The following is a 17222-nucleotide window of genomic DNA, read 5'->3' on the forward strand; positions in this document are numbered from 1 at the left end:
TCCTAAAAGACATCTGAATTCTTGCAGTTCGTTATAAAGAACTGAGTCCTGAATCACTCGCCATAAAGAAATGAAAACTTACAGAACTGAGCGATAAGCTCCCAATAAACAGGGCCTTATCAATTGTATTTATTTATAAATATTATCATATGTATTTGTAATAAAAAAATAAACGTATTAAGTGCACAAGAGTTGGTGAAATGTACAAGAGCAATTCATCGAGTTTAAACAACCTGCTTGGGTGTCCAATAATTAAAAAGATTGAGCTAAAATCGATTTAATTAAAATGTAACTATAAAAATAAATAGTAAGTAGAAGCGTAAGCGTAGGAAAAATGACTAAGGTTGGGGCGCTTGGAGCGGGAGAATCCACAGTGTATCGATCCTTAAATGTCCAACAGAACGGGCTTGGTTTCCTTGGCGCACTTGAACACGGATCGCATCATTTTCAGGAACCCAGTGTCTTTAGGTTTTTCCAAGCCACGCTGCACGCGATTCTTCATCACCGAAATAAACTCCTTGTTGCTTAGCTGGTTGTCATCTGAAAGAAGTTTGGTATTATTATTCATTGAAATTGAATTAAGAAATAACAGACTTACTGTTCTCATCAAAGATAGTGAAAACCACGTCCACCACATGATCGGAAAGATTGACCATGGCCACCGTTTTAGCCACATGCTGTAGAGTTTGCTGATCGATCGAGGCACCGGCGATGTGATAGAAAGTCAGGGCAGTATCCACGTCATTGATGTTGTTTAGGAAATGGAAGAAATCCAAATAGTCCTGTTTGGAGATGCCCTTGCCATGGTCCCTAAATCTCCTCTTAACTCGCTTTAGTTTCTTTTGCTTCTTTTTCAAAGGATATCCAGCATAGGCCAAAAGGAGTTCAGCAAAGTCCGCTTCTGTTATGTTCCCCTCCTCATTGGGTTCCTTCCTTTCGAACTCGAGGGAGAGAATCTCCCGTTGCAGTTGTTCCTGGAAGTCCAGGAACTTCTCAATCGTCAGCTTTTCATCCATATTGGGTCCAAAGAAATATGTGATTAAAGCTGAATTTACACCCTGAGGAGAGGATTCAAAATAAAATAATTAGTATTTTATATTGAAAGCAATAAAAACATAAAAAGGATTATTTGTGTGCATGGGAGCAGGTGCATCGGTGATTTTCTACCGTAAGCAAAAGTGATTTTGTTTTAGTTGAGTGCGATTGTGTTTTCATGTTTCAAAATAAATTTGAAAGGGCAAAAAAAGTGAATAAGCATTTTCACACAAAGTACCTTCAAGGACTGTTAGTACGTCAAAAACAGAGGGAAGTTAAGATTTTATAAATACACAGTTTAGACACGCGTTCAATATATAGGGTCAAAGCCAAAAGACAGAGAATATACAAATATACAAAAAGGAATTGTTTTTAGTACGTCGTAAGGTACTCTTTTCTTATATTCAAATATCAGGCTTATTACCTTGAAGGTGTTTCCTGTATTGGCGTGGTCGCGATGTCGAGTTCCCATGCTGGTTTGCTGTCTCACCAAAGTGGCCACCATTTCGAATTCCTCGCAGTCTACGTCGCCGTCTCCATTCAAATCAAACATGCGGAAGGCAATCTCAAAGTGGCGTCGAGAAACTAAATGGTTTAAGTGATAATTACAATATATTTTTAGTTGAGTAATTGTGTCTTACTTGAGAGAACGGTTAGCAGGAAAATGTAATCGGAGAATGTGATCAGTCCAAAAGAACCAAGCTTGTAAAATATGCTGTTCTTCTCGAGGTGCAGATTTAGCTGCTCGCCAACCGACTGTACGAAATAAATATTATAAATAAGAAAAATATTTAACCAGCTTTCAATAGAATAAACATACCTTTGGATCGTATCGCCGATATTGGTCCAGACCCAAGCCTTAAATAAATAAAAATTATTACTTGTAAAGAACTCTTGGTAAAAATAAAAGGTTGTTAGTCCGTAAATATTCAGAACCTTCCTTATCTTTTCCCTATGCTGTTATAAAGCACATACCATCTGGTTGCTTCATGCCGGGTGTCATGCTGGTTAAAAAATCGGTCGGAGTCATGTAGACTTCGTGACGATCATCGGCCACGGGCACCTGGATGGTTGCAAAGTAGCGGAACACTTTGTCCGGCGTGGAGAATTGCCGGATACGGTTCTCGTATTCAATTATCTAAGGCAAACAACATTACTTTAGCTTACGAGAATGGCATCGAAAAAGAATACCAAAATCAACTTCACTAAATTAAAGCAAACAATATTAAATGAAAAAACCCAAAAGCTAACTGAAATTGATCTAAATAACAAATATAAACCAATGAATGGGTTGTGTGATTTACCATCTGGCTGCTTGATTCCCGGATAAATTGAGCGAAGAAAATCCTCGGGAGTCATGCAGACAACAGTTTGCGTGGCATCCTGTAATCGCACCGTGGCAAAGTACCGGAAAATCTTGTCCGGCGTTGAGAATTGCCGTATACGGTTTTCATATTCAATGATCTTCGGGTGTGTGTGTTTTGTTTTTTGTGTTTGATGGTGGGTCAAAAACAAGACGGCACAAACATAAAAGTAAAAGAATCAAAGATTTTTTATAATATCAGCAAATAAGAAATATATTGGAACTGATTTTTTAAGGTTTTCTCAGGTTTTCAAAATATTAAAAATTCATTGTTTTAAAATCGACAAACGTTGAATTACATAAATAATTGTTAAGCTCTTTGAGTGTGTACTAGCTAAGAATTTTTTTAAAAATAATTTCCCTATTTGTTTCTTAATTCATCACCACAAGTAACTCAAAATAAATTAAATAATATTGTATAAGAAATACTTTTAAAGCCTTTGTGGCACAATAAAAGGATTTTCCATTTTGCTGAACTAAAATAAAGGTCTAATTTAAGAGAATGACCAGTTATGAGATAAGCAGAGCAAAAAGATGTCAAGTAAAACTTTGAAAACCAGATAAAACCAGAAATAAAGACTTTTTACAGAGTTAAAGAAACAGAGTTATAAAGCAAATTATCAAGCTGGAAGCATCTTTATACCTTTCTCTCGCGGAAACCGACTTTCTCGCGGATCTTCTTGCCCTCGTGCAGGTGCAGATCAGAACCTCCTTCTTCGTCGTCTGAGTCCTCCGATTCGGAATCCGACGTTTTATCCTCGCCATTAACGCCAGCCGCCGAAGAGGGACGTTGTCCAGCATCCGCGTCCACTTTTGGCATCAGCAAGCGCTTCACTCTAAAAATAGATTCCATCATCGTAAATAGTTCTGATTTTGCAAAAATACTTTATTGGTTAGTTTACTCACTTGCCCCAGTCCAGCACGGAAATTAAAAACAAACTCAGGATAAGCAAGTGGAAGTACTTTGTGACTTTGGGAGTCTTTTCCTCCTGGTGGCCAAATCGTTTGTGACCCCTAATTTGCGTCAGACTTAAATTGGCATTCGTTTTGGTTAGATCCTGAGCAATTTTATTGCTATTTTGGTTGCACAAAGTGGAGGCCAAGGCGATTTGCGCTCGGTTTTGCACTATGTTGAGGGTTCTTGGCCTCGACAAGGCGGCTAACGCCTGTCGCGTTACCAGAAACCGCAGTACAGACATTTCGTTATCCTCTTTCAATTGTTATTTGTTTTTTTTAAAAAGATTTACTCGTTTTTATACGCATTTTTTGGGCAAAAATTTTAGTGTTACCAAATTGTGGGGTGTGGAAAATACCATCTTTAACAGCTGTGCGGCGCCTTTTTATATATTCAAAAAATATAGTTTGCTTAATATAGCCCAATTATTTGCTTTGGTAAATTAATTTAAGTTTGATTTATAGGTTTTTGAAGATTAAGATTAGTGTTAGCGTTGCCTTGGTTTTATTTTTTGGCCAGTCCTTAATCGATATTCGATAAGTACCTTGGTATATTTTTCATGCATCATTTAGCTTTTGTCCGCGTGCGTTTTTTTGAACTGGTTATTTGAATTAAGCTGTCATCAAATGAAATATGAAGAAAATGAATCTAACATATTTAGTTAAATCACCTAAAGAGCGCTCTGAAAAGCAGTTCTGGCTTCAATACCAAAATAAGACTAAACGATAGCAAAGTAACTTAAGCCTAAAAAATGAACTATCCAAGTAGCATCTGATGATATTACCGTTTTTACCGTGTTTCTATTCAACACGTCGGTGGAGTAATATAAGGTTATAGTAAGATTCAATATTTGTTTGTTTACTACAAAACACAGAGCAGCGAAAAGTGTAATTTTTGATTTGCGATTTTCACCGCCTTCGAGTGTGTGCTTGCATTATAAAATAGCATCTCAGTATTTCACCGAGAAAATGGCAGCTGATTGGCAACACGCACGCACTTTAAACGCCATTAATCAATCAAAATTAATCAATCAGGCAATGCAATTACACACACGATCTATGGGATAAGAAGTACCGTTGCATTGGCCACCGCGAGGTGTGAAAAATTGAAATTCTGAATGCATCCAAAAAAAGGAGCAAGAAGAAAAGAAGGCGGAGAAAATGAGTGGCTTGCTGCAGGTGAGTTTTCATTTACCTGAAGATTTGATTAATGTTGCACACGCCCCAATTGTTTGAAATGCATTGAAAGATTTATTGAGCGATACTTATTTATCGCTTTTTTTTTTGCTACCACTGCTAATTATAATGTTTGTATCAACATGTTGCAACTACTTCCGTTGATACTCTAAGAAAATTTGAGTAACAAAATGTTGCATTTGTTGACTCTAAGACAATTTTTTTTTTTTTTTATTATTTAATTTATAATCTATTACTATTAACTTATTTTTAAAATGTAAATAAAATATGTATTTGTGTTCTACTTTTGAAATCGTTTCATTTCCAAAATGCTGTCAAGGTTTTGTCTTTTTTGCACTAATTGCAATTCGATTTCTAAATTAGCCGGTCCGAATTGAAACAATTAAATCCCCATTAGAGTTCAGACCCGATGCGATGCCAAAAGTCCGAAACTCGTGCGACTGGCTGGCTGTCTTAATTAAATCACTTCGATCCGTTCGCAAGGCTTCATTTGCAGTTTGTTGAAATTAGAATGGAGATCTGACCGACAACCAACTGCCACCGCTTGATTAGCATTTTGCAAATTAATTTCTCATTAGCAACAATTTCAAATAATTGGAAGTGCATACGCAATGAGTGCGTAATGGCCATTCCGTGAAAATGATCTGCCCCCATTGGTGTCCACTCCCCGGAAATTGTTTGCCAATTGCCCGTTGGAGGGACACCAGTAATGGAGCCCGACTTGGCCAACTGTTATCGGTTAGCCGGGCTGTAGGGCCAGCTAAATCAATGCAATTAATGTCACTTCCTCTGCATTTAATGTCTATGTTTTCCGTAATCGTTGTTGGCGCCATTAGGCCTCCAATCTCGGCCTGTCTTCGCGGCCCAGTCTGTTCTCCCAGCCTGTTAACCGGTTTTGCACTTCTTAATTCTGCACTGTACACTATTAATATAATTATTTCTTATATTTTATTAATTTTTTTTTTAATATTTTTGCATAATTTTTACTATTTATCTGCACAATTATATTTGAAGCATTTTATTCTATGATCTCTTTTTGAATTATATTAATATAGTAGTAATTTTTTAAAATTGAATCATATTTTCCTCTTGTAAAAAGCACTCATAATATGGGACTTATTAATTCTTGTGTATTTCGAGGAGACAACAGGTCTTTGTATCTTTTCAACGACTTTGCTCATGTTAATGATGGCGAGGACTGTCTGCTGTGGAGGCTTTTGTTTCGGTTGGGGAATGTCTTGAATTGATAGGAGCTAAAATGAGTTGGCCATTTGAAGCATCTGGTCGGTACTTTAAGTGGGTTGGCCTAGGAGATTATGTATCGGAAGATGGTTTAATATGACAGAAATGTTTAGTACAAGATATATATTGTAACTGGAGGGTGATGCAATGCATGCTGCCTTGAAACAATAAATATTTAAAATTTTATAGAACATGCATTCAAATTTAGAATTTTATACCAAATTGTATTATTCTACTGTTGTTTTATTTTTTCCTTCCTGCTGCCAATAAAGTTGATTTAAATAAAGATATAAACTCAGTATGGCTTATGTTCCTGCTCTTCCGCCGTTAGTTCCATGTTTGCACTCCATGTTCGATGTAAAACCCACTTTGGATCCAATTTATGTTCGTGTTCGTGTTTATATTGCAAGATCTAGTCACGCCATCTTATAGCAAAACTTCCATGTAGCTTCCCATTTATTCGTTGCTTTATTAGACGTTTCTGGTCCAGTTTTCTTGGCCACCCGATTGTCAGATAACTATATTTGGTTATAGATAAGTGGCCTAAGTTTACCAAGCGAATTTCCGATTTGACGTCTGAGACTTTTGTGGGTGGTGGGTTAACCTTTAAGCAATTAGCTTTAGTTGTTTTCTTGTGCTAAAAGCGTTCTCTTTGCTCCATCCCATGCTCCTTTGGCAAGCAATTGATTTACGCTTTGGTAGGCAAATTCTAAGGGATTCTGCCGAAGGAGAAGGAACAAGGAGGAAAGGCCGACAAGCCATTAGCAAAGGACTCGCAGCACAAACACACAAATTGGCACACATTTTGCATAGGACTTAGAGGACAGTTTGCGGGGACCGAGTTTGTTAGCCTTAAAGGATTACGTATAAGGTCAAGAAATATCTCGTTTGGAAGATACTGTTTTAAAGTTTTTAAGGTGAAGCACTTTTTTTGTTTAATTTAAACTTGGAGAGACAATAAAATAATTATCATTTAACTATATTGCTAAAAAACAAACAAATGACAAATAATTTTAAAAGACTTTTAAATTGTATGTTAGTCCTGTTAACCGAAATTATAAGTCACTTTTAATTTTTTAAATAATATAATTATTTTTTATTACTTTTTTAATTAACTAATTTATTTATATTTAAAGTTGTTTTTATTCAATTCAGTTATTAAGTCTATTGTTTAATGCAAATAAATTAAAAATCTTGTTGAGGTTGCGAAGCATTATAGGTACTCTTTGAATCCGAAGTGTAACTTAACCCCTTGAATAAGCCGTCCTTGCCAAAGACCTCTGTCAATGGTAACCAAACACTCGGCTAAAAGAAGCAGAAAGGGTACGTGTTCGAGAATCCAGGAGAAGATACAGTGGATATAGAGTGGCCAAAGGTGAACACACGCACACAAGGAGGAGCGTCAAAGAGCTTTTAATTAATCAAGAGGCAATCCACTTTGGCGTTTGAAAACTTTGGCCAATATGCCAATACCAATTGGGAGTAAGTCAACTTGCCTTGCCTTTACCTTCTAGCTATCTCCCTCAGTTGCAGTGTCTCCTTCTCTTTCTGTTTCAGTGTGCCTCTCCCTTTCTGGTGGACTTAGCCCTTGCCTTGATTGCTTGTATTCGAGTTCTTTGTCCTCGCTGCCGGAAAACTTCCAACTCCTGCATTTTCCTCTGCACATGCATTTATTGATTGGGTATTTTCCTTTTTGGATCCCTCTTCTCTGTTTCCTTTATTATTCCGCTTTGGCATACAGGACTAGTTTGTTTCATGTCCAATTCACTGCGATTTGTAGCTGTCACTTAGTTGAGTAGATCAGCAGTGGCGGATACAGGGGGGGGGGGCGATAGGGGCGATCGCCCCCCTCAGCTTCTGAAAAAGGTGCTTCACTTGAATGCGTCCGACTCCTCAGAAAACGCGTGAACCGAGTGAACTGGTGTGAACTTCGGAAACCTGCGTGTTACAGCGTGTCGCCAGTCCTTCCTTGCCCTACTTCTATCCCTCCTCCTAAGACTAACTGGCCTAGCATTGCTACATACGCATTCCGAAATCAGTATTGACATCGAGAGAGTTATAGAAAAGTTTTTAAAAAGAGGGAAAAGAAAAATGGAATTCGCAATTTAGATTAAAATTAATTAATTTATTTGTACAGTGTGTTTTGAATAAAACTGCGTATAATTTTTGATTATTTGCCACCTGCTACTTGCATTATTTAAAAAAAATTTTGATCGCCCCCCCAGGCAGATACCTGTATCCGCCCCTGTAGATCAGTCACCCTAATTTGACAGCTAAACAAATTTTAGATTAGATCTGTGGGGCTGCAGACTTAATGGCATTGAATGTAGCGCTAGTAACTGGTTTGAATAAAATAAAACACATTTCTTCATAAGAAACTTGTTAAAAAAAAAAAAATAAATATGTTGACTAACAAACTACATGATGGATGTGAATACTGAAAAAAAGGAAATACTAGAACAAGTGTTAAAAATATGTTTACAAATTTAATTACTATTTTAACAAATGTACTGCACATTTTTAACAACCACCGTAAATTGAGTTGTAAAACTGAACACCAAAACTAGGCTACGCCAAAAACCCTGCCATAAAATGTCAGAAAAAAATTGAACTTAATTAAAACATTATTAACAGCTATAAAAATTTGTTACACATTTTAAAAAATTTGCTTACCAAATAAATTCCAAAAAGTATTAGTCTTTTAAGTATTTTTTCAATGGGTTTCTAACACCAAACTGCCAAGGTAAAGTCTTTAAAAATTAAACACGCGCAACAAAGAGTCGCTTAAAAAGTTTCACCGGAACAAAAAAACGTGGAGGCAAAAAGCGTGTTTTAATTTGTATTTACCAGACATTAAATGAAAACCACACGAGGGCAGGAGCTAAGCGTTTTGAGAGCGTTTAAAAAGGCAATGTTGAGATGGGCTGAGGACATGTGGCATGTGCAAATATTTTTACTTAATTAGGCCACACGACCGAGGCAAAAAAAGCGCCTCACAATTTGCGAAAAGCGCGTGAAAAGTGCCAAGCTCATTTTGTAAAGTAAACAAATTCATTTAATTACATTCCAGCGACATGCGAGTATCTTTTCCCGCCATTTCCCTCGGAAAAGCACAGCATGTGAATGACAAATGAGATGAAAGAGCCGGAGGGAAAGGAATCATGAATAAGGTATCGCGCTTTTGACCAACTTTACCTTTTAAACCGAAACGTCGCCTCGCACAGGAATGCCGATATATTTTTAATTTGATCAATTCGATTAACAATAAAAAGTCACAAAGGCAAGAAATCAAAAGAGAGCAAAACGCAATCATGCTGAAAATATTTGCATATGCCAATACCCCCGAAAATCCATAGTCCTTCGCCATTTTCCGACCGGAAACGGAAGTAAACAATGGCCGGAGACCCGTCGCAAAAAGGCAAGAGACCCCCCGTTTCCCCTTTTTCGCGAAAGGGGCCAAAAGCGTTCCAATAAAAATGCACCGAACAATAACGAAAAAAGCTGAAAACACAAAAAAACAGCAGCAAAGAAATAAGTCAAGCCAGAATGGAAGAAGTGCTCCGCCATTGATGATGAAAAATCGAAAATGGATGCTCGTTTTTGGATTGCCCATCCATTGTATTTGAGCGGAACTCAAAAGGGGAAAAATCGAATGAAAACGCTGAAAACAGAAAAGAAGGCAAACGGTTTGCAGGCAGGCAAAATGACTAACTATACAGGAGCGGGCACTGAAAATTATATGAGGAGTAAAGAGATGTGTATGTGAAAGCCATTGTTCCCGACAAAAAAAAAAAATGGAAAACCTGATTGTCCTTTTATTGGTTTTCGGTAAATATTATATATGCGTCAATTTGTTGATCAGTGGTAAGCGGAATCTGAGATAAGGAAAATATTAAAGAGTCAAAAGAATTTATAAAATTGTGATAGAGATGGGCTTTTGTGTTGCATATATAGTATTTATAAAAAATAGATGCATTTAAAAGTTGAATGATTTCAGTAGCAGACAGTTTTATTTTACCATCCGATTTTTTATTGTTGTTCTATTTATCATCTAGTTTTTTTCTATCCCCACAACAATTGTCCCAGATTGCAAAAACGCTGATGAACACGAACGAAAGTGATTTAATCAATTATGGCTTCTATTTTTTTGTCAGTAAAACGGTAAGTGATAAACCTGATATTGGGTTTGCATTGAAAGCAATAAGGCAATTAACAAAACGTGTGTAATAATACAAATCTAATTTGCATATTTGCAACACCGGAGAGCGCCTGCAGCTATTTTGACCAGAGAATGGAAGCCAGACAGCGGTGTACCTATAGTAGATACAGAATTAGATGCAAACAGATAGATACGTGGTGTTTATAGGTTGAACACTCTTTGCCTAGCCGGCTACTGTCCAAGATAAATGCCGTGAGATAAGCTTCGGCTTCGGTTTCGGTTTCGGTTTCGTTTTTCGTTTTGCAATGCAAATTATCAACCTCAATGAGTTTTTTCGTATCTCGATGCAAAGCTGACAACAAGATATCGACAATGAGATAAGCGCATATCAGAAATTGAGCTTAATGTCATGGATTGACAACGAAAATGTAGAGTGGCATGAGCCAAGGATTGAAATAGAATAGTATAATTTAATATAGCTATCGTTTACTAAAATACCTATCATTGCTTCAATTCAATTTCTTAATGTCAAAAATTGCTCATATGGAAATAATTGTTGTTCATATTTAATATTGTGATATAGTCTTCTCATAAATGTAATTTTTTTATTTTAAAATAAGATTATATATTTCAGAACTAAACTACTAATTTTGTTTTGGTTACATTATTTTTAAGTTAATATTATAGAATATCTGCATCCAATTTAAAGTAAAACATACTTTCAATTTGAAAGACTCCAATAACGCCCTTTAAGGCCCAAGCTAACCAAGGTTTCAAGATATGAACTTGAGTGTCCATTTAGATAATGCATCACTGGCCGTATTCCGCTCCAGCCGGCTTCATTGTTGGCCAAAAACAGCTGCTGCATCGCATCCATCAAAAGGCAGGAACAGAAGCTTTCGGCCGGGCCGAAAAACAAAAGCCGGGCACTCAATCCCGGGAACATCAGTCAAAAATATGTGCTTGTTCCAGGCTTTCAGAGCTCCCCGAACTGATGAGGTAAACAATGTCAAAAGCCAGTTGGCCAAGGGCCCTTTGTTGTGATTTATATTGATGAGGGCTGGCCGGGCTGGTTCAGAACACTTGTATTTCCCCGAAGGAAATTGAACGCACTTGACTCGCAATGAATCGGAGTTGAGGGATTGGGGAAGCCCAGAGGTTCCCTTTTCGAAAGCGATTACCTGCCGTCGGCGAATAAAAATAAGGCCCGGAGCAATATCGTCTCCCTGGTTTCTGTTTTTGCCAGGAAACGAGGAATTCCACTTCTTACTTTGCCTTTGATTGAATCCTCTTTCAGATTTCCGGATAAAGAACAAAAGGTTAAAGTTCACTTGTCTTAATATTAGATCGAAAATCTAATTTCGCTGAGAAGTAAACACCAGATGCTATTCGTGAAGTTTCTTTTTTTGCAAGGAAAAGTATCTGTTGCAGTCCAATTTTTATAGGCCTTTATTGATTTTTTATTTTCTACTGATAATATAGTGGGCTTTAAAAATTTTATTGATTCATTAATTAACAGGAACTTCAGTTTTCACTCTGCAAAATATTATGCGTAAACATTTTTTTAAAGTTTTGGTTTTGCATAAATTTCTTCCTATATTTTAATATCCAGGAGTGATTTCCTTTTCATTACCCTGACAACTTTCGATTTCGTTTTTAGAAAGTAACCGATGTAGCCTGGTTTTTTTTTTGTAAAGCCTTTCGCCTGCAAATTAAATGCCAGTTACGTCAATTTTTGTGCAAGCAAAGTTTTTATTTCATTTTACTTTAGTTGTTATCTCAGTTTTCATTTTGTTCCATCGCGTCATCAGCTTTTTCTCGCCTGTTGAGCATAATTTGCATGGAAATGCAAATTGTTGGGGCTTTTCATTTAATTGATGGCAATTGCAACATTGTTGCAGATTGCACACAATGCGTACGCTTTTATACAATATTATGGCAATTAATGCCTTTATTTTTTGTAAATCCATATTTGTTTTTGACAAGTTTTTTATTTTAATGTTTACTGAAGTGACAAACATTTGTAGGGATTTATGTGGAGAAAAAAAGTAAAAGAGAAAGTGAATAATTAAAAATGTATAAACTGGAAAAGCCTTTAAAATACTGATGTACATTTTATAATAAAGTATAATTTTTTCAATATAATGAACTATTTATTTAAACATAATATAATTATAAAGTAAACCAAATTTACTAATCACAAAAAGGTATATGATTTTGAATTCGTTATAGAGGTCTTTTAACCTTATGTGTAGAATGCGCTCCACTTCCGCACAATTTTGAAGTTTTTTGAATGCAAATGAAAATGTAATGTGGGCGACTGATAATAAAATATATCCATCTATTCATTTTCCTACTCCAAATATTCAAATTACCTCAATTTGTCAGTTCGTGAGCTGCAAATTGACCTTGACCATTAAGAAAAAAACAGTCGCAAGACAACAACTAAAATAAAAACTGACTCATCGAAAAGCAGATGCCTACGACACCTACTACGCCCCTCAGTCTCCTATTTTCCAGATGGTTTCGAAACCAGTTTTGCGTTTATCGAACGCCCTTGAAGATGCGGCTGCTTCTGTTGAGTTTTCTGCTTCGATTCCCCTCCGATCCAATGCTCATTCACAAGATGCACAACGAGTTTACCTTTTTTTTGTTTTACCGATTTTTCTGATTTTGTTTATGCGTATATGGATTTAATTGGGCAGTCGGAGTACCGGGGGCAACCTTTGTAGGCCTGTAATTTGTACCTTCCGAAGACCTTATCAATTTATCAAAAAACGCGGCCCCATTCGTCTTGCATCTCATTAAGGGCCATGATTATCTTGGGCATGACAGCAAGTTGTCAAAATATTGTGACATGATGTACGTACATCTTTATATGGCGAGTGTGGGAATGATGGCACTTTAATTGGGGTTGCTTTATTTCAAAGATTGTATTTTCTTAGAAAAATAATACATATTTAAACGGAGTGACATTTCTTAGAATTGTTTGTCTAATGGTAATTCAAAACGTTTAAACTTTAAAGGTTCATTTAATTTAAAATGGAGATAGATGTTGTGGCAATTTTAAGTTCTAATAACCAATGGCCAAATAATATTTATATAAATTATTTGGAAAAACAAAGGCAAGCCACAATTGCACAAACAAAATGTCAAAAAGTCAACAATAGTAAAGGCAAGGAATCTTTTATTAAATCAGATAAATGAACAAAAATATAAAAGACATTCAAAAGAAAGCGCAATAAGGAAACAGATTGGCAGAAAGTTCTTAAAGCACTAAACTCAAGCATTTGGCCATTTATCAGTATCTGTTTGACCCACTTTTGGCCACTTTTTCCAGTGGTTGGCCATTTCATTGGCCAATTTTCCAGACCATAACGATGGCCAGTTCGAAGTCGACTTTGACTTCACCTTCCTCCAAATGCGAAACTTCAAACACATTTATATCGGCCGCACTTATCGCATTTCGTTGCGAATTTCCTTTAATTGCTGCTAATTTTTGCATTGCCTAAAAGGCAAAAAACACAAATCTCAGCTGCAGTGGCAACAATTGGCCAATTGCAATCTTCATTAAGCTTATCTTTTGCACTCAGCTTATTCGGCCTTTCGGTTTTCGACTCTGATTTGAGCAAGTTTTTCACATAGTTTCATTTGGCAATGCCGGTGGTCCAGTGATTTCCGCAGTTTTGCTTTGAAAAGTTTGCTTACTTTTTAATTGCCCCAAGTGATTTGCCATAAATTGAGTTTTACACAATCGAAAGGTTTGCTTTTGTATAGTAAAGTTAAGGAAACAATTATTACTTAAAGTCAGAGAAGAAAAACTTACCCTTATCTTTCTTTAGTTTTTGGTTATAAATGTTAATGAATTTTCTTATATTATATTTTTTAATGGGTAGGTATAAAATCTTATTTCTTATTACATAATTATTAATCAAATAATCTTTACAAATTTATACATGTTTTGAAGCCCATATTAAATAGATTCTGTTAGGTTTTAATATTGTATTTGAAAAGTTAAAAGATTAAATGGTTTTAGGAAAAGTGGATGGCCCTTAAAGAAGAATTTGTATAAATATCCTGTCTTTTGGCACTTTGCACTTGTTTGCATTTTATTTTTTTGTCAGATTTGCGCTATTTGTCCTGATCCCCGACTTCCTCCCATCGTCGTTGAATCGAATCTTTATGCAAATACTAAGCTGCGGCATCAGCCGCTGTAAGCCAACCGACTGACATTAAGTGAGCAGCTGCACACATGGCCAAGTGCTTTTGGCCAACTCTGAGTGGCTGCAATGTTTGCCTTGCGTTTGGTGCTTGGCCAAAATTGTCACGTTTTGGTCAGTGGGTCGATGGAAGGGGCTAAAATGTTTGCCAGATGTTGCAAATGCATTTGGCATCAGGTCTTATCTACGTATACTTTCGATAAGTGCCACTATACTTTGGTAATCTAGGGCTTAATTTATGCTGTCAAATATAGTTTAGGTAAACATATATTATTTGTGATTATTGTGACATTTATATAGACATTTTACAACATGTAAATGAACCAAGCAAACATATCAATAGATGTACATTTCCTAAAACAAATATTTTGACAGAATTGCTATTAAATAAATAAAATAAAAATAAAACCCCTAACCTCTCTGACCCGTAAATATTTAATATTCCATAAAACGCACATGATTTATAGTGCATTCTTGGTCTCTTTGATGCGAATTCCAATCGAAATTAAATCATCAAATAATTATTTTTCCGTTTCATGTGGAATTTAATTAAGCTTAATTTACACATCACATTAAAATCAAACAAAATGCAAAGAATTTACCTTGGAGTGCCGCAAAGGGATTTAACTGACAAAACAATTTAAAATTCGTAATAATGCGTTAAAAATAAAAAAAGCATTACAAAAATCAATAGTGGTGTGCCGGAATCTGGCTGTCAAATCTGGCCAACTGACAATGACAGCCAACAGTAAAAGCAGCAGTGAAACGTCAAGTTCTACAGCAAAATAAATTGTTTACGTTACACAATTTTTTGGTGTTATGCGCGCCACTTGACTTGTAAACGGGCGATGGCCCCAACAATGGCTAAAGCAACAAACCAGAATAACCACAAAGGAGGAGGGAGGATAGCAGAATAGCAAAGGAGCGGAGGATCGGAGGGGGCAACGGCAGGAGGGAGGGACCTCAAAGAGCTCCCATTGTTGACCCAGTTATGGGCCACAAAACAGTCAACACACACAAGTAAAACCTTAAGAGCTACACCTGGAACAACAAATAACAAACTTAAGGTGGTTTCAGAAACCTTTTTATAAATAATTTTATAAAATAACTTAGACAGAAAATATTTATAAAGTGAATAAATAAAATTTATAATTAAATCAGTAATTAAAACACTTAAATATTTTTTAAAATGTTAAATATAAGTATTTACCTGTTCAATTTTGAGAAATTATAAAACATTAATATTTAAAAGGTGACCCAAGCCTCCATTTGATTACTTTTGGTAACTGTCTTACTAAAAATATATATTCTCAACATTAAACTGTATTTTCCACCATTTTATATCGCCTGATATTTTTGCTACTTGTCTAACTCAGAGATATGTATATATATATTATATTTACTCAAATTCTCAACAACAATCTGTGTTTTCGATAGTTAAGGGACTTTATTTTGTTAGAGTGGATTGACTTCCACTCCGCTTCCTTAGAATCTCTCCCGCTAATGACAGCAACTCAAGTTTTGTGGCTGCTGAAAAGTATGCTATGGCAAATGTGCTGACATAACTGAGGGCATAAAAAATTAAAGATATATGAACCAAGAAGCCAAGCAGGAAGAGGAGCAGCGAACTGTGGGTGGGAGAATGTTGACCATAAAATGGCAGCGAAAAGCCACAAGCACAGACAGCATGACGCCCAGGGGAAAGTTTTTCCGAGACAGGCGAGGAAAGCGGAGCGGAAAAGCCAAGAGACACCAAGACTCGAGACAAGAACAACAAAGTTTTCTTGGGAGGAGTTTTCTGGCCAAGATAGATGCGTTTGCTGGCCAAGTTGAACACATTAAACAGCCGGATTAGTTTTGGGAATGAATAAACAAATATAATTGAGTTTTAGCCGACGGAACTCGCAGGAGGAGATTAAAGTGATAAAGCAGATGAATGATGGAAAATAAACTTAAACTAAAACTGAGTTCATTTTCGCAAGAACTTAAGTCTTGTTGCTTTAAATTTATGGAAGATTATGTTCACGATATTGGTATTAAATTTTAAACATGACATACATATAACTTGAATTTTGTTTAATGCAGAAAATATTATACCAAATTATTTTTTTAAAAGTTTTTAAATGTTAATATAAATCTTTTGTTAATATTGTATATTTAATTAAAAGGGAAATTTACTCTGAAACTCACACTAAACATTTTCCCATTAACACTATATTTAACAACAATTAACTCAACAACTATTTACTAAACTCCCATTGAAGGCAAGTTAAGTGACCTTCTTGCCCGAAACAATTCAATTTAGTATGTGAGCACTTGGGAAAAAAATTAAACTTAGTCCTTAACCACAATGATTAGTTTTTTCTGGACGAGAGCAGATCCTTTGCTGTCTGCCAAATATTTCGACTAAATGAGTGAAACTAAAAATCTATTATAACTTTTGCGCACACAAAACGTCGAAGTTGTGGCCCTCGTTTTTTGGGGGCTCATCCCCGGCAGGCTGGGTGGAAAAAGTTTTTTGCATGGGCCAACGCGGCGTATGCGGAATGTGCTGCCAATTAGAAGTTTATGTGCGAGTTAGGCGGCGGGCAAAAGGGCGCCAAATTAATTTTCCACCGACAGCAACCCCCTTTCGGCCGCAGCCAAAAAAGTTTTAACTCAATTTTTTGGCATGTCGGTGTGTGCGTGTTAATTAAATAGACAGACCAGCGGGGTTTCGGCGAGAGCTGCAAAATTTGTTACCTCGGCAGTTTTGTCAGTTTATAATAATTGACTCCGTGACCTGCTACTTGCCTTGGGGCAAGTCGTAAAGGGTTAGGTCAAGAGGCTCAAGGAGCAAAAGTAAATCTCAGACACGACCGCAGTAATCCTCAACAAATGCTGCATACTTTAGGGCGCCTTAAGGGCAAATAATTCCCGAGTTGGAATTAAAAGGAATTTCAGCTAAGACTTAGGACTACAATCTGCATAACAAATAAAAGGGTTCTTATAAGCTAAGCAAGGTGTTATTTTACGCTGAATTTTATTTAAGTTAATTTAAACAAAATGATAT

General features: G+C 36.2%; 1 protein-coding gene across 2 annotated transcripts; it reads right to left on the bottom strand.

Moving 5' to 3' along the window:
* Positions 1-78: 78 nt before the first annotated feature.
* LOC108093463 (calcium uptake protein 1 homolog, mitochondrial) lies at positions 79-3686 on the bottom strand. Of its 2 annotated transcripts, none has more exons than XM_017193545.2 (8): positions 3305-3686; positions 3042-3234; positions 2011-2173; positions 1856-1893; positions 1677-1791; positions 1460-1620; positions 599-1058; positions 79-540 (listed from the first exon to the last, which is right to left on the bottom strand). In XM_017193545.2, exons 1-8 carry the CDS (start codon positions 3595-3597, stop codon positions 386-388), a joined length of 1578 nt encoding a protein of 525 aa, XP_017049034.1. In that variant the 5' UTR covers positions 3598-3686; the 3' UTR covers positions 79-385. The 2 variants fall into 2 exon arrangements, with proteins under 2 accessions (XP_017049034.1, XP_017049042.1); XM_017193553.2 differs by lacking the exon at positions 2011-2173 and adding an exon at positions 2340-2499.
* Positions 3687-17222: the final 13536 nt, after the last annotated feature.

Source organism: Drosophila ficusphila, unplaced genomic scaffold, assembly GCF_018152265.1.
Source record: "Drosophila ficusphila isolate 14025-0441.05 unplaced genomic scaffold, ASM1815226v1 contig_855, whole genome shotgun sequence".
Lineage (NCBI taxonomy): Eukaryota > Metazoa > Arthropoda > Insecta > Diptera > Drosophilidae > Drosophila > Drosophila ficusphila.